Source organism: Leptodactylus fuscus, chromosome 1, assembly GCF_031893055.1.
Source record: "Leptodactylus fuscus isolate aLepFus1 chromosome 1, aLepFus1.hap2, whole genome shotgun sequence".
Taxonomy (NCBI): Eukaryota; Metazoa; Chordata; class Amphibia; order Anura; family Leptodactylidae; genus Leptodactylus; species Leptodactylus fuscus.
The window spans coordinates 128,838,031-128,856,894 of record NC_134265.1 but is presented as its reverse complement, the minus strand read 5'-3'; the positions used below and the strand labels follow the sequence as shown (position 1 = coordinate 128,856,894).

Genomic DNA, 18,864 nt, shown 5'->3' with positions numbered 1-18,864 from the left:
ACTGGTTTTCTGGAGCACGCAGTTTAGTGTAAGCAGTGGGTGCTTATGCCAGCAATACCTACAGAAAAGAATATAAGGACCAACAATTCAATTCTGTAAAGAAAAATAATTTAAATTCCTTATTTATGCGAGACTGGTAGTTCATAAAGTTGCCGAGGCCCTTGGAAAACAACATTGTTGGAGCCACCTCTCTGACCTCTCAAACCAACTTCCCCAAACAAAAGTGATTGCCACATGCAATGTTACCTCTCTACCTATTCTGAGCTGCATTGGATATACCCATATGCCCACCAGAAAGGGTGAGTGAGTGAGTGAGTGAGTGAGTGAGTGAGTCAGTGAAGAAGGCCTCCTAGGAGATGGTGGCCTTAGGCACATGATAAAATCATACCTGAGTTGTAAATGCCCCACTGGGGTGGTTTTCCCTGTTCTGTGTAGTGTAGCGTGGTGCAGTGTTAAATATTATTATACTGTATTACAATATTCATAGTTAAGTCTATTCTGCTGATGACACTCTTCTATCTTATGGTACATGGGTGTGATTAGGATACACTATGTTAGTGCTGTCCTAATACAGAAGCTTTAGGATGATGGGGAACATCCCCTCTCATGAACATAAATGAGTGACAGACACACATCTCTGGGGAAGGGGGGTCTACCTTCTATCTTTCCTATCACCTGGAGAAAATGTTGGGACCATCCAACAAGAGTCCTACAACCAGATGAACAAGCATGAACCAAGCTGAAACTACAAGATGTCCAGATTGAAGAAACCTAAGTATGAGCTTCTCCCATGATGTAAGCCAATAAGACATTGACTGATATTTCTGTTATTCTGGAAGATTTCCCTGTAACTATCTTTCCTTGAAAACTTTAATGAATTTCCATGTTTTCATAAGAAGCTGAGTTCTCCAATAATGTTACCTTATGGGTCAACATGTGAGTAAGGATTTCACCAAATATTGTATATTTCACATTGTATTGTATTGTATTGTATATTTTTCTAGAGTTTCTCCTAGAAAAATGGAACAAACACACTTCTTTGTAGCAGCAAAAGAACTGTTATATTGATACACATCATAAAAATCCAGCTTTAGAGCTAATAACTGTAATAACACTTAATAGAAACCGTTCCTTTAGAATAATGGCTGTTCAAGCGATATATTGTAAAATGTATATAAAGCAGGGGAAAGGGGGGATATTCAAAGTCTAGATTCACTTCCATGTATGAAAGGGTAACTCAGCTCCTCTGGGATCTGTTTATCCACTGACAAGTATAGCAAATGGACATACCAATTACAAGCCTAGGACCTTTCATAAGGTTCCCAGCTGTCATAGAAACAGGACAGCTCCCACAATTCCACCACGCGTGAGCTATCCTGTACCGAGAAAGGTAAGAGGGTGATGGGGAGTCAAACAAGGGAAATCCGTGGACTTTCAGGGGGGCATTAACACCAATACTCAGAAAGAAGAATGTAAGCTTTTCACAGACATAATGTAATAACATTGTAAGTGTTCTGCTTCTAAGCATATTACTATTTACATACCTCCCAACTTTCAAAGGACAGAAAGAGGGATAAAATGTGTGGCGCGCTATTTATCTCTGCCCACTTCTACATTGACTCCGTTCATTCTCACCCATTTTTGTTTGTTTCCCCATACAATATAATGCTCCTACAGTAACCATAACATTATATGTTATACAGTGCTATATGACAGCTATATTGCGGGACAAAATGTTCTTCATAATGGTACCATTTATTATTCTGTAGAATTTACTGGGAAGCTGGAAAAAATCCAGAATGTGGTGAAACTGGAGAAAAAGTGCATTTGTGCGACTTCCTTGTGGTCTTTGTTTTTACAGCGTGCACCCTACAGTGAAAATGACATGTCACCTGTATTCTATGTTTTGATATGATTGCAGGAATACCAAATTTATACAGTTTTATTTACATCCCTTTTAACCTTTAAACCCCTTATAGAATTTAATTTTTGTTTTGTGCAAAGCTTTGGATTTTTGCTAGGTCGCCATATTCTGATACCAATAACTTTTTTTTATAATTCCATGTACGTTGATGCCTAAGGTGTATTTTTTGTGGGGCTAGGTGTCCTTTTTAGTTATACCATTTTGTGGAATGTTTATTGCTTTGCTCACTTTTTATTTAAATTTTTATCAGTGGTAAAACAGTGAAAACATGGCAGTTCAGGACTTTTGATTCTTTTTCAGAGTTCATCTTGCGGGAAACATATTTTTATATATTGCATTTTTATAGATTGCATTGCAAAATATTGGCACTTAGATAAAGCAGCCTGCCATACAAATGAAAGGCAGACAATCCTGGGACCCTTCAATCAGGTGCTGGTGATGCCCTGCAAAATGATGTCTTGGCTAGTTTTGACCAAGGTGCCCGGAGGGCTTAATGCCCCCGATCAATGTGGGCACTGACCTTGGGCATTAGTGCCTGATCTCTGCTGTATAATACAGCAGAGACCCAGATGCTATTGATATGCCATTCATATTAACGGTGCGCAGCGCTTAACCCCTTCCAGACATGCGCCATAATAGTACGGCGCATGTAGGGTGTGTAACTATGGCGACCGCCCAGGAGTCGGGCAGCCGCCATAGCTGGCGGGTGTCTACTGCTTTAAGCAGTAGACAACTGGCTCTAATGCCTCCGATCGGTCCCTGGACCGATCAGAGGCATTAACCCCTCCGGCACCACAGTCAAAGGCACCGGAGGCGCCATTTTCCCGGAAGCGCATTGGCGCCGCCATTTTACCGGTGATCGCCGGCTCCTGGAGCATGCTCCAGGGCCGACATCACATTGGCATGACAGCCAGGAGCCTTTACAAGGCTCCCAGGCTTGTCTGCAAGCTTTTTCTTTTGCAGGCTGGTCTATGCAGCCTGCAAAAGAAATGATGATTTTTTTGCAATGTATTGCAATGCATTAGCATTGTAATGCATTGCATTAGTGATCAGACCCCCTGGGGTTCAACACCCCTAGGGGGTCTAATAAATGCAAAAAAAAATAAAATAAAAAAAAGTAAAAAAAAATATAAAAAAATATAAAAAGTATTAAAAATTCAAATCACCCCCCTTTCCCTAGAACACATATAAAAGTAGTTAAAGAGGCTCTATCAGCAAAATCATGCTGCTAGAGCCCCATATATGCGTCCATAGCCTTTAAAAAGGCTATTCAGGCACCGTAAAAGTTATATTAAACTACCCCCCCGTTTTAAAATAATAACCTAAAAAAGAATGTGCTCTACTTACCGAACGTGCACCCTGGGCGGGCATTCAGGGTGTGTCTTCATCTTAATCCCCGCCTCTTCTTCCTCCAGCGCTCGCGAACGGATAGTGATAGCCTGGGCGCATGCGCAGTAGCCGTAGTAGAAGCCGCGTGCTACTGCGCATGCGCCCAGGCCGTTTTTTTAACATCAGTGTCTGCGAGCGAGCGCTGGAAGAAGACGGGACCGGAGGACATCGGAGGAAGAAGAGGCGGGGATGAAGATGAAGACACACCCTGAATGCCCGCCCAGCGTGCACGATCCATAAGTAGAGCACATTCTTTTTTAGGTTATTATTTTAAAATGGGGGGGTAGTTTAATATAACTTTTACGGTGCCTGAATAGCCTTTTTAAAGGATATGCACGCATATATGGGGCTCTATTAGCATGATTTTGCTGATAAAAACTGTGAAACACATACATATTAGGTATCCCCGTGTCCAAAATTGCCCGCTCTACAAATCTATAAAAATATTTTTCCTGTTCGGTAAACGCCGTAGCGGGAAAAATAGTCAAAAGTGCCAAACCGCCGTTTTTTCACTGTTTTGATTCTACTAAAAATTTGAATAAAAAGTGATCAAAGCAATAGCATTTCCCTGAAAATGGTAGAACTATCCAATGCTCAAATGAGGGGGGAGTTTGTTTCATCCAATAAACGGGAATCAGAGATTTAGCAATCTCCAGTAATTGCGTGGTGAGGTTGTGTTTATTGGGCTTGTAGTCGAATCGTGAAATAGATAAGAGAACTATTTCAGGACTAAGTGTTAATTTAGAGCGCGTTATCAGTCTGATATTTCGTTGGATGGAGTCCCAAAAAGGTCTAATTTTTGAGCAGCCCCACCATATGTGGAGAGTGGAGCCCTTCTCTTTTTCACACCTCCAACACAGGTCTGAATTGGAGAGTTTTCTAGCATGTAGCCAAGTGGGAGATGTGTGCCATCTGGTCAATGTCTTATAATGCATCTGCATCTGTTTAGCACAGGATGAAAAACCATGTGAGCAGCTTAAGATGTCTTTGACGGGTGTGAGAGAAAGCTGGATGTTTAAGTCTTTCTCCCAGGAGGTCAAGAAGGCAGGTTTGTAATCTGGTATAGTCGAGGTCAGTATCTTTTTACAAAGCGATAATTTTCTCAAAGATGGGGCATTTGCCAGAATTAAACGCTCAAATGGGGTAGGATCTCTTGGCAGATTGTCAATATTTGGAATAGAGGAAATACACCATTGGAAATGGGCATAGTGCAATGGAGACAAACGGGTATCAGGGATTAAGACAGACAGTTACTCGTAGGAGAGTGGTTTACCCCCTGGGCATAGGTCTCCTAAAGTATTACCTCTGAGCTTTCTCCAGAGCTCCTGTACAGGTTTAATTTTTTTGGGTAACAAAGAAGGTATTAAGTTGGCAGGAAAAACTTTTGTGGGAGCAGGGGCAAGTTTCAATTTATATTTATTCCATGTTAGGCATGGGTTGTGTAATAAAATGCCTGGTCTCGATTGTTTAATATTGTGAGTGTTGGAATTCCAAAGAATATTGTCCAAGTCTCGACCATGCTCCACATCAAGTAGCTGTCTGATGATTGAATTTGTGGGGGGTGCACTAAGAGAAAGCCAGCGTTGAAGAAGATTTGCGTGTTAATATGTAGAGATATCAGGCATAGATATGCCACCTTTTTCTCTAGGCCTAGTCAGGAGGTTATAGGGAAGTCTTGGAGGCTTGTTGCGCCAGACAAATTTTGAAAACAAGGACCGAAGGGAAGAAAGGTATGAGGAAGGTAGGGAGATAGGGAGCATCTGGAATCTGTATAAAATTGCAGGGACAATATAAGTTTGGAGTAAGTTTTTTCTTCCCATCCACGACAGGTAAGGTAGATCATACTTTTTCAATAAAAGCTGAACTTCTCTCAAGAGTGGTAAGTAATTTTCCTTGTATAAGTCCTGCAAGTTACTAGTAAGATACACACCTAAGTATTTTAAGTGGTTTGTTTTCCATACATATGGGGATGAGGCCTTTATTTCGTCCTGTTGTTGTTGTGAGAGTGAGATGACTAGGACTATGACTTTCTCCGAAGGAATTTTTGTAAGTTCCCTTGTTGTTTTGTTTTGGGGTCTCGGGGGTGTCTAGCCCCTTTTCTTTGCCTGTTCGCACCATTTTCGCTGTAGAAAAGATTTTTTGGAGCGGGTTTTCTGCTGTATGCGACGGAGCTCTGAAATCAGGCGTCCATCAGTGTGCGCGGTCAGACTCCGCCCCCTCGAAGAAAAATTTGTCCCGCAAAAATTAAGACCTCATATGGCTCTGAGAGCGGAGAAATAAAAAAGTTACGGGGTTTAGAAGAAGGGGAGTCAAAAACGAAAAACGAAAATCAAAAAATGCCATCGGCGGGAAAGGGTTAAAATATACATTATATATGCGCAAATCAATCCTTATTCAGGATATGTTCTGTTACTATATTGAAGCGCTGAATATGTATTGGAAGCCACAGGTCTGTATTACGTAATTGTGTTGCTTGGAATACGTGTAGGAAGTTGCTTTATTAGGTGGTTGTGTATCTTGGAATAAGCGTAGGAAGCCACAGGTCTATACTAGGTGTTTGTGTTGCTTGGGATAGGAGTAGGAAGAATATAAGCCGAGGCCCCTAATTTTACCACAAAAAACTGGGAAAACTTATTGACTCGAGTATAAGCCGAGGGGGGGAAATGCAGCAGCTACTGGAAAATTTCAAAAATTAAAATGGTTGGAGTTTTTGGGTGCAGTAGTTGCTGGGTGCTGGGGAAGAGGACGGGTGTTTTGGTTGTCTGTCTGCCCCTTCCCTGAGCTTGAGGACTGAGTTTTTTTCCCCCCACTTAGAATTCAGCCTAGGGTATCTGCAGCCTAGGGTATCTGCAGTGCTCCTATTAACCCCTTCCTGACGGAACAAGAGAACTGCAGATACCCTATATTCAGTAGACCGGGCACTTTCAGACACACGGATACCTAATGTGTTTGTGTTTCACAGTAGTTTTTTCCTTTTATATGTATTCTAGGGAAAGGAGGGATTTAGAACTTTTACTTTATTTTTTATTATAGTTTTTTTAAAGCTTTTTGTTTCACTATTTTATGGGAGATTCGATACATTACTATTGCAGCTGGTCATAGACCCCCTCCCCTTCCCACAAAAAACATTTTTTTTTTTTTTTTGCTTGACTCTAGTATAAGCCGAGGGGGGCTTTTTCAGCACAAAAACTGTGCTTAAAAATTCGGATTATACTCGAGTATATACGGTAGGTCTGTATTGGGTGGTTTTGTTGTTTGGGATAAGAGTAGGAAGACATAGGTCTGTATCGGGTGGTTGTGTTGCTTGGGATAAGTGTTCTACTGATTGCACATGCTTTTTTTTTTATTAAATAGCAATTAGGGTTATAGCAATATATTGATGTATATGCACAGCTTTGCCACTAATTTTTGATATTGCGCATGATTGCACTTTATTATATTAAGCATTAACAGTGATTTGTGTATATTGAATTGTATATTGCACATGATTTACCTGAGATGTCTGCACTAACACTTTGCTTGACAAAGGCTCATTTGAGCTGAAACATTGCAACATGGGCTATTGGTATTCATGATTAAACTGCCAGAAGCAGACTCCATTAAGATGGCATAAAGACCTATAATGCTATAATAGGCCCTGTACTGACAGCCCAGCACCATGAAATTGCATTGTCATTTGCTAGAAAAAACCAGAATTGTGAAAGACATGAAAGAGTCTAAGGATGAACAGTTCGGTGGTCGGTCAGCGATGCTTTGAGGAAGCCTATCTTTGGAGGGACACAAATCTCCACCTTGTAGCCAGTGATACCCTGACTACAGATAGCTACTGAAGTGAAATCTTCAGAGCCAGAGTTCAAATTTTACCCCTTGTTCTCTGTGCAATGTAATTACATTCCTCTTAGAATTTCCACATTTTTATTATATTCAGTCATTACATTATTTTATTCACAAACTGAATAAATATTTTCCCTTTTCACTATTTAAATTTATACAATGTAACTTTTTGTAGGACATTGGTTTAGCTTGGACTGTTACCAAGCTATCCTTCTTTATTATACTACCCATGGTGTATACATACAACATACTTTACTATGTAGAAACAAGAAAGTATAACTTGTCTAGTCATGGATACTTGTCTCAATAGTTAATAATTACTGTCTGAAAGTAAAGAGAGTTTACATTATGTCTAATGTACATCAGGAACATCTTAGAATGACTTTCGAAAGAGCTCCATGAACGTCTTTATTTCTTAAACTATAAATCATTGGGTTTAACATAGGAGTAATAATTCCGTAAAGAACAGGAACAACACGATCTTGGTCAAGAGAATAAGTAGATGTCGGCCGAATGTATGTAAACACAATGGTTCCATAGTAAAGCATGACCACTAGCAGATGAGAGGCACATGTTGAAAATGCTTTCCGCCTTCCTGTTGCTGTCCTAATTTTCAAAATGGAGTTAACAATAAAAATATATGACAATATAGTTAGCATAAAAGATCCTAGGATCACTGATCCCCCTGCAGTATACACCACCACTTCATTAATAGTAGTATCAGCACAGGATAGTGCAAGAAGCGGTGGTATATCACAGAAAAAGTGGTTGAGAGACCTAGACCTGCAAAACGGTAACCGAAATGTGAAGATTGTGTGAGCGAGAGAATTCAGTAGGCCAATAATCCAACATACTATTGCAAGTATTGTACACATCTTCCAACTCATGACTTCAGTGTAGCGCAGTGGCATGCAAATAGCCACATATCGATCACCAGCCATAGCAGCAAGCAGAACGCATTCAATCCCACCAAAAGATATAAAAGAATATAACTGTGCAACGCAGCCAAAGAAGGAAATGCGTTTCACATCAGACAAAAAGTCCAGAAGAAGTTTGGGAACGGTGGAACTTGTATAGCACATGTCTACGATGGATAAGTTACGTAAGAAGAAGTACATCGGAGACTGAAGATCTGAAGACAGAGTGATAATAATGACCATCAGAGAATTGCCTAGAACTGTTATCACATAAACCACTAGGAAGAACACAAATAGGATTAATTCAGTTTTAGCATTGTCTGTTAAGCCGAGCAGGGTAAATTCATTGACCCATGTGGTCCAGTTGTTTGCCATTCATCTATCTGTTTGTTTCTACTGGAAAAGATAATAATAATAATAATAATAATAATACAGATAAAAGATAGATTGACATGCTTTACAATTAATATATCAACAGGTTAAACCTTCAACATTGTCATTATTAATTAGTAATTGTTTCTATTCTTGGGTGTCCTTTTCTGTTTTCCTATAGAGCACTATACAATAATATCATGTACATGACAACAAACTAAATGTTATGAGAATTATGTTTCTTGAATCAGTATAATATATTAATTGATAGTTAATATTTTCTTACCTTATAGAAGAAAACAGTTTAAAATGATGTGTTGTGTTTATTAGATCTATAGATCATTGCTGTTATACCTGCAGTATATTGTGTCATCTGATTCTAAGAGTCAGCAAGCAATACAACTGCATTGTATGTGATCAACATATTTATAGGCATCTGCGCTTTCTTAGGGATTACCTTCCTTGTTTTAACCTTTGTCAAATCCCATAAGGAAGTCATTGTCTAAGTGATAATCTGATGGATGGATCATTAAAAAGCTATCGTTAAAATTCTATTAATAAATAGGATTTTTTTCCACAGTTTTTACAGACAAAATTAGCAAAATTATAAAACTCAATAAGAGCTGCAATACTTCTAAATATAAGTTTGTATATAACTACAATTACTGGAGCTATTTATCTGCATTGCATTTATTTATACTGAACCATATCTACCATACCCCTACAAATGTTACCTCACTAGGTCCAGTATATATATGTTCATTCTACATATAAAACACACATTCCCGGTCCTGAGAGCGCATTTATTAGCATTTTTACATGGAATATGACAGGAATAACCAGCCTACACTTTCCACACATAAAGGTACAGTGCAATACTTAGTTAATATTAATCTCTCCTCCTGATTCTGCTACTATGCATTCCTTGCTTATATGTCTAATAATTGGTGTAGTCATACCGTACTGTTTTTTTTATATGCCCATCTAAGTATCTTAAAGCCCCAAGCCTCTTATAATAATGGACATTTTCAGAATACTTAAAAGTGCTTTTATTTGTGTTTCTCTCTCTACACTGTGTGTATATATATATATTTATTGTGGGGGAGGTAGGCTCAGCGGTAGCAGCAGCGGACCCAGACAGTCAGAGACAGACACCAAATTCAGGTTCAACAGGGTTTACCTGTGCATTTATTTTGCAACAAAAAGTTTAACGGTGTTGGCAACCAAAATAAACAGGCCTTTTCTTCAGGCAAAATATAAAAGACAAATACCTGCCCGGCTGGGCGACTAACTACACAAAAGCACTCTGTCTATACCTGTGGCTTGCTTCAACCACACAGACAAAAAAAAAAATCAACAAAATAGAGGCTGTGGAGCACCCACTGGTCTCACCAGATTTCAGTTGGGATGGCCAGGACCTGGCTCCACCACTCTCCCCCAGGAACTGCCCAGGACTGAAGTCTTGAGAGGCTTTATAGGCCTGTGATTAGACCTAACTGTTCCCACCTGTGCACGCAAGCTCCTTCCTGCAGTAGGATGAGAAGAGGTTAAACTGCTATATGAAGCCCTCACTCACCACACATATGAGAGGACTCTGGGGGAGATATAGCGTCCTTCCAGGACTTTTCCTGTCACTTTCTTACATACCCTCCCTCTTTGTTCGAACCTATAGGGGCGAACACCTTTCGCCACCATACAATGTGTCCTGGACAAAGTGTCTGCATTCCCCTGTAATTTACCGGATTGGTGTTCTACCTTAAATTTAAAATTTTGTAAGGTAAGGAACCATCTCATAACCCGGGCATTTCTTTCTTTAGCCTGAGACATCCAAGTGAGCGGGGAGTGGTCAGTAATCAACCGAAACTGTCGGCCCAGCAAATAATATTGTAGGGACTCCAGAGCCCATTTGATGGCCAAACACTCCCTTTCTACAATACTGTAATTTTTCTCTGCATGAGTGAGCTTTGGACTTAAGTATGTGACTGGATGTTCCTCACCTTCAATCACCTGTGAAAGGACTGCCCCTAACCCTACATCTGAGGCATCAGTCTGTACCACAAACTCTTTTGCATAATTCGGAGTGACCAAGACCGGTTGTACCCAAAGGACCGATTTCAACTTTTGGAATGCCCCCTCAGCCCCTTCACTCCATTTGATGAGGCCAGTTAGTTCTCCCTCCCTTGGTCAGGTCAGTCAGGGGAACTGCAACATTGAGGTATGAACCTCCAATAGTACCCCACAATTCCCAGGAAAGCCCTCACCTGCTTTTTACTTACGGGACGGGGCCAATTCTGGATAGCCTCTACTTTATTCACCTGGGTTTTGATTACCCCTCTTCCTATTGTGTACCCTAAATACCGGGCTTCTTCAGGGCCCAGGGCACACTTTTTGGGGTTAGCAGTTAAACCGGCTGCCCGAAGCGAATCTAGTAACGCTTGGACCTTCGGCAAGTGGCTCCCCCAATCAGGGCTGAAGATGACAATATCGTCAAGGTAGGCTGAAGCATACCTGCGATGTGGCCTGACGATTTTGTCCATCAACCGCTGAAAGGTGGCGGGAGCACCATGTAATCCGAACGGCATAGTTACATACTGGAAGTGACCATCTGGGGTAGCAAATGCAGTTTTCTCTTTAGCACTCTCCGTAAGCGGCACCTGCCAATACCCTTTTGTTAAATCGAGAGTAGAGAAATACCTGGAAGTCCCTAACCTCTCGATCAGCTCGTCTACTCTGGGCATCGAATAAGCATCAAACTTTGAATTTTCATTTAATTTACGGAAATCGTTACAAAATCTGATTGTACCATCGGGTTTGGGAATCAGGACAATAGGATTTGACCACGCACTTTTTGACTCTTCAATGACCCCAAGGGCTAACATATCGTTAACCTCTTTTGTTATGGCCTGTCTACAAGATTCAGGTACACGGTAGGGCTTCAGACTGATTCGTACCTGCTGCTCGGTTACAATGTCATGCTCTATAAGATTAGTACGCCCGGGTGTCTCTGAAAATAGTGTTTCTCTGTACTAGTTCTTGTCTCTTGTGCCTGTACCTTAGACAGAGTCACCGCTATCTGTACATCAGGACAATGATTACCAGTTGCACCCCTGACTTTAGTGGCAATCTCTCTAGGGGTACTCATGGCCAACAAGGATTCCCTCTCTTTCCAGGGTTTTAACAGATTCACATGGTAGATCTGTTCAGGTTTCCTCATGCCTGGTTAGAGGACCTTGTAGTTTACATTTCCCACTTTTTCAATTATCTCATACGGACCCTGCCACTTGGCTAGAAATTTACTCTCTACGGTGGTTACGAGCACTAACACCCGGTCACCTGGGTTAAAGGATCTGAGCTGAGCCTTTCTGTTATAAATGCGGCTTTGTGCCAACTGAGCATGCTCCAAGTGCTCCTTTACTATTGGCATTACTGCGGTAATTCAGTCTTGTATTTGGGTTATGTGCTCTATAACGCTACGGTAAGGGGTTTGTTCCTGTTCCCAAGTTTCCCTAGCAATATCTAACAGACCCCTCGGATGTCTACCATACACTAGTTTGAAGGGAGAAAATCCGCTGGAGGACTGTGGTACCTCTCGGATGGCAAACATTAAATATGGCAGCAAACAATCCCAGTCCTTACCATCCTTGCTAACCACCCTTTTCAACATTCCTTTAAGGGTCTTGTTAAACCTCTCAACTAGGCCATCGGTCTGGGGGTGGTAGACAGAGGTTCTTAAGTACTTAATACCCAGGAGCTTACACATTTCCTTTGTAACTTAGGACATAAAGGGGGTACCTTGATCCATCAGGATCTCTTTAGGGATACCAGTTCAGGAAAACATATAAAACAGCTCCTTTGCGATCAGTTTTGCCGAGGTATGTCTAAGGGGCACTGCCTCAGGGTACTGGGTAGCATAATCTAATACGACTAAGATGTACTGATGTCCCCTAGCCGATTTCACCAGTGGTCCCACCAAATCCATAGCTATACGCTCAAAGGGCACCTCTATAATTGGGAGGGGTACTAATGGACTCCTGAAGTGAGAGACGGGGGCAGTCAATTGGCACACGGGGCAGGAGCTACAGTAGTCTTGTACATGTCTGTCCACCCCCGGCCAATAGAAACGTTGTAATATACATTCTTTAGTTTTCTCATACCCCAAATGTCCTCCCAGTGCATGCTTATGTGCTAAGTCTAAAACCACTTTTTGAAAGGGTTGGGATACCACCAATTGCTCAATAACTTCATTTTTTTATTTTGCTTACCCTATACAGTAAATCCTGGTTCATAGCAAAGTAAGGAAATTCTCGGTCAGCCCCCAGATATTGGGACTTACCATTTATCACCTTTACATTTTCTCTTGCCCGAGACAAGTTTGGGTCCCTGAGTTGGGCAGTACCAAAATTGTCATGGGACTCCTCAAGTTCCTGTAGGTCAGACACCTCCCACTGACCTTCAGTGTCACCAGCTAACACTGTAAGGGGCGAGCTAGTTTCTTCTGGGACTGCAGCTATTGCTGGCACACCACAGTCCGGGTCGAAAGGTTCAGGGTCAATTTGAGGCAACCTTTTGCAATCATCCTGCTCTTTATATGGAACCTTCTGGTTTTTCCACAGGCTCCAGAACCCAGGAAAGTCTCTTCCAAGAATGACACTGTGACAAAGACTCTGGACTACGCCGACCTGGTGACAGACTACACCACAGGTAGTCTCGATGGGGACCTCGGCGATTGGGTACTTTCGGATCTCACCGTGGATGCACAAGACACCCACCGTATGCCCATTGTATTGTGCGGGGTCCACCAGAGTTGCACGTACCAGGGTCACCAGAGTCCAGGAGAGCAGACACAGACTGTCCTCCCACAGTTACCACACACATTTGGGGATCACCATCAGTCGGCAGTTCTGCTAAGCAGGCAGGTTGAGCAAACAGCGAGACTTGCCGGGCACTGCTACAGTCCATTGGCTCACTGGTCAGAGGGCAACGTACAGCTACATGTCCCATCTCATGGCACTGCCAGCACCATAAATGTGATTGGTCGCATTTTGCGGTTGGAATCTAGAAAACACGGCTCTGGCTGCCTGCTCCCTTGGTATACGCCCTTCCATTCCAATCCTCCTCACACCCCTACCGGTGGGTATTGTCTTACCAGACTTCGGGGAGGTTGGTCTGGAGGGTGTCTGGAGGAGGTCCTTAGTGGCCCGATATCTCTCCACTAAGCAAACCAGCTCCTCTGCCATCGTGGGCCCTGCTTGGCCAACCCAGCGTTGGATTTTAGGGGGAAGGGAGCGGGTGTACTTGTCCAGCACTACCCGTTCCACCATCTTGGCAGGGGAGGCTTCTTCTGGCTGTAGCCACTTCCTCAGCAGGTAGACCAGGTCATGCATTTGAGACCTGGTTGTGAGACTTTCAGAAAAAGTCCATTGATGTACCCTTCCGGCTCGTACATGCATGTTTACTCCAAGTCGGGCTAGGATCTCTCCCCTCAGCTTGGTATAGTCCCTGGCGTCTGTCCTACACAAATCATAATATGCTTTCTGTGGCTCCCCGGTTAGAAAGGGCGCCACGATATCTGCCCACTGTTCTCTTGGCAGCTTTTCCCATTCGGCAACCCGCTCAAAGACATGTAAATACGCTTCCACGTTGTCTGTGGATGTCATCTTCTGTAACGAACTATGTACAGCAGCTTGAGCATTGGGTCTCACATCCTGGGTCCCAGCAGAAGACTCTCTCCCCGACTTTTGAGCAGCCAAGGTCTCACTCAATGTAGTCAACTGCTTCATGAACATCAAATTCATCTCTTGCTGCCATTTTTCATATGCCTCCATTGCACGCTGTTGTCGCTTCTCAGCATCCACCTGGGCCTGTCCAAGCAACTTAACCAGGTCTTCCATTGCAGCAGCGTTCGTTTTTCGTTCTACCACCGCCTTCACCCAGGACATCCGGTGATAGAGCGAGGAAAAAAAAAAAAAAAAAGTATCTGTCTCTTTAAGAGCTGTTTTAAACTGGGCGTGCCCGCATCCGAAGCACCAAATGTGGGGGAGGTAGGCTCAGCGGTAGCAGCAGTGGACCCAGACAGTCAGAGACAGACACCAAATTCAGGTTCAACAGGGTTTACCTGTGCGTTTATTTTGCAACAAAAAGTTTAACGGTGTTGGCAAACAAAATAAACAGGCCTTTTCTTCAGGCAAAATATAAAACACAAATACCTGCCCGGCTGGGCGACTAACTACACAAAAGCACTCTGTCTATACGTGTGGCTTGCTTCAACCACACAGACAAAAAAAAATCAACAAAATAGAGGCTGTGGAGCACCCACTGGTCTCACCAGATTTCAGTTGGGATGGCCAGGACCTGGCTCCACCACTCTCCCCCAGGAACTGCCCAGGACTGAAGTCTTGAGAGGCTTTATAGGCCTGTGATTAGACCTAACTGTTCCCACCTGTGCACGCAAGCTCCTTCCTGCAGTAGGATGAGAAGAGGTTAAACTGCTATATGAAGCCCTCACTCACCACACATATGAGAGGACTCTGGGGGAGATATAGCGTCCTTCCAGGACTTTTCCTGTCACTTTCTTACAAAATATATATATATATATATATATATATACATATATATATTTTGTATATACACTTAGTGGCCAAAAGTCATGGGAAGGTATCGGATGCGCCGTTAATAGTGGGTCGCCCCTCTGCGAGCCCTGATAACTGCAACAAGATGACGAGGCATGGACTCCACGAGGTGTTTGAAGAGTTCTGGAGGGATATTGATCCACACAGTCTTCACTGCTGCCCACAATTGGTCCTGTGTAGCCAGTGAACCTAGCCTCTCTGCTGCCTGAGGTGGACGATCAAACCCCCCCCCCCCCCCCCCCCGGTATTGATTCTGGGGCGGGCCAGAGGGGAGGGGGGTGTTCATCTTTTCATCATCCGCCTCAGACAGCAGGGGGGGTTGGGGATGCTAGCAGTAACATTACAATTAATACAATGCAGTAATATTTTGTGCAGTAATACAGGAGATGTCTTCCCACATTTCCCATCTCTTCCCTTTGGACCGCTATGACCACTTCTTCCAGCTGTGACTTGACTCTGTAAAGTTTGAAGCACAGACATCTTTGACTCCTCACTTCTCCACGCACCTAACCCCTATATATATGTATCTACCACACCGGCCCCTGCAGCCTATATTATGCCCCACAGTGGCACAATAGACTGTGTGGTATAATAGAGGTTGCAGGGGGCTACTGTGGGCATAATAGAGGTTACAGGGGCCACAGTGGACCCTTCATGCTCTATTATGCCCCACAGTAGCACACCCATGAACTATTATTATACTCAGGGGTCTTTTCAGACCCCCGAGTATAATAATCGGAGGCCCAGGGGAGGTAAGGGAACATAATAAACAGTGTTACTTACCTCTCCGGGATACGATGTTAATCCTAGCAGACTTTGGGCCTATATGGTAATATCCCAGACGTCACATGGTCTGGGATTTTACCATAAAGGCCCAAAGCCTGTGTAGCAGTAACAGGCTATTACTACTAGCACAGGCTTCAGACTTATATGGTAATATCTCAGACCATGTGACGTCTGGGATATTACCATACAGGCCCGAAGCCTGCTAGGATTAACATCGTATCCCGGAGAGGTAAGTAACACTGTTTATTATGTTCCCTTACCTCCCCTGGGGCTCTGATTATTATACTTGAGGGTCTGAAAAGACCCCCGAGTATAATAATAGTGGTATTGGGATGGCGGCCTATTCACTACCACCCTCCGCAGCCTACAATACAAGGGGAAGCAGGGGCGGCAGAGAGCAGGTCCGGGGAGGTTGGTAAATAGGCCGCTACCTGCTGGGGATACTCCAGCAGGTAGCGGTCTATTATAAAACAAAAAAAAGTTATTTTACTTACCAACCTCGCTGCTGCCTCCTCTTTACCCGGCAGTAAGACATCTGCGTCTCAGTGTAGGCGGCGTCATGATGCCACCTGCGCTGAGACGCAGATGTCTAAACCAGCGCAGGAGAACGGCAGCTCTCCTGCGTTAGTTTAGTGAAAAAAAAAGTAAAAAAAACCCAAACGTCCGAGCTGCCACGCCCTCCGCAGTGCCACCGAGGCGGTCGCCTCACCTCGCCTAATTAGTGGTACGACGCTGTGTGTAGTTGGTGCTGGGTCCATGGAGCGGGGCACTGATATCCACAGCATCCCATAAATGCTGTATGGGATTGAAGTCAGGTGAGCGGGCAGACCAATCGAGGGTCGGGAGGTCGGTGGTGTGTTCATTAAGCCAAGTCCTGTGCAACCAATGAGCTATGACATGTTGCATTGTCCTGTTGGTACACAGCATCCCCATCAGGGAACTCCAACACCAGAAAGGGGTATAGATGGTCTGCCATAAGTTGCACAAGCACCGGTCATTGATCCCTGGACCCAAACAATGGGGCCCAATTACGACCATATGAACATGGCCCAGACCATGACAGAGCCAACTTCCGTCTGGACACGTCCCTGTTGGCATGTAGGATCCATGGTATCATGGGGCATACGCCACACTCTCACACGCCCATCGGCTCTATACAATCGGAACTATGATTGATCAGATCATGCCACATTCTGTCACTGTTCCATGGTCCAATGAAGATCGTCATGGGCCCATGCCAGTCTTCGAGCTCTGTGTTGTAGCGTCAGCAATGGGACACTGGTCAGGCGTCGACTGTTGAAGCCTATGCAGTGCAGTTCTCAGCGTACAGTCCTGGTGGAAATGGGTTCCTGGTGCCCCACATTCAAATCAGCAGCGATTTGACCCACAGTAGACTGTCGAGAGCCCCAAATAACTCTGCGGAGGTGACGTGATGCCCATTCATCGAACACTTGTGGTCGACCAGTGCGCCGGTTTACGTGGCTGCCAGTGTTGTCTCTGTGATATTGCAGGTCCACCCGAGACACTGTTGACCTTGGAAACCAAAATTCCTGGGTAATCTCCAAAATGCTATGCCCCGTGAGTCTTGTACTGATTATCATCCCACATGTTCACGAGACACCTGTCTGCATTAGACTGCTCAGATATCCTGGTGACACTAATGCCATAGTTGTATCACGTCACTGTTTGAGCGTCATATCCGACACAAACGGCACTAGACATGCCTTCCCATGACTTTTGGCCACTGAGTGTAAATTATATTTATATATTTTTATAATATATGATCTTTTCATGATTTATCTATTTATTTATATATGGAATTACATACATTCTACATGACTCAGTACTCTTTTTATTGTGTGATTATATACTAATTGTATTCACCCTTGACGCATTATTTACAGTACAGACCAAAAGTTTGGACACACCTTCTCATTCAAAGAGATTTCTGTATTTTCATGAATATGAAAATTGTAGATTCACACTGAAGGCATCAAAACTATGAAGTAACATATGTGGAATTATATACTTAACAAAAAAGTGTGAAACAACAGAAAATATGTCTTATAGTTTAGGTTCTTCAAAATAGCCACCTTTTGCTTTGATTCCTGCTTTGCACACTCTTGGCATTCTCTTGATGAGCTTTAAGAGGTAGTCACCGGAAATGGTTTTCACTTCACAGGTGTGCCCTGTCAGGTTTAATAAGTGGGATTTCTTGCCTTATAAATGGGGTTGGGACCATCAGTTGTGTTGTGCAGAAGTCAGGTGGATACACAGCTGATAGTCCTACTGAATAGACTGTTAGAATTTGTATTATGGCAAGAAAAAAACTGCTAAGTATAGAAAAATGAGTGGCCATCATTACTTTAAGAAATGAAGGTCAGTCAGTCCGAAAAATTGGGAAAACTTTGAAAGTGTCCCCAAGTGCAGTTGCAAAAACCATCAAGTGCTACAATGAAACTGGCTCACATGAGGACCGCCTCAGGAAAGGAAGACCAAGAGTCACCTCTGCTGCGGAGGATAAGTTCATCCGAGTCACCAGCCTCAGAAATCACAGGCTAACAGCAGCTCAGATTAGAGACCAGGTCAATGCCACACAGAGTTCTAGCAGCAGACACATTTCTACAACAACTGTTAAGAGGAGACTTTGTGCAACAGGCCTTCATGGTAAAATAACTGCTAGAAAACCACTGCTAAGGACAGGCAACAGGCAGAAGAGACTTGTTTGAGCTAAAGAACACAGGGAATGGACATTAGATCAGTAGAAATCTATGCTTTGGTCTGATGAGTCCAAATTTGAGATCTTTGGTTCCAACCACCGTGTCTTTGTGTGATGCAGAAAAGGTGAACGGATGGACTCTACATGCCTGGTTCCCACTGTGAAGCATGGAGGAGGAGGTGTGATGGTGTGGGGTTCTTTGCTGGTGACACTGTTGGGGATTTATTCAAAATTGAAGGCATACTGAACCAGCATGGCTACCACAGCATCTTGCAGCGGCATGCTATTCCATCC

The 18,864-nt window shown here is 43.3% G+C and overlaps 1 protein-coding gene across 1 annotated transcript; it reads right to left on the bottom strand.

The window, feature by feature from the left end:
* Positions 1-771: 771 nt before the first annotated feature.
* Positions 772-16,968, bottom strand: LOC142189600 (olfactory receptor 5AR1-like). Its single transcript, XM_075262209.1, has 3 exons — positions 16,957-16,968; positions 7,518-8,430; positions 772-851 (listed from the first exon to the last, which is right to left on the bottom strand). Exons 1-3 carry the CDS (start codon positions 16,966-16,968, stop codon positions 772-774), a joined length of 1,005 nt encoding a protein of 334 aa, XP_075118310.1.
* Positions 16,969-18,864: the final 1,896 nt, after the last annotated feature.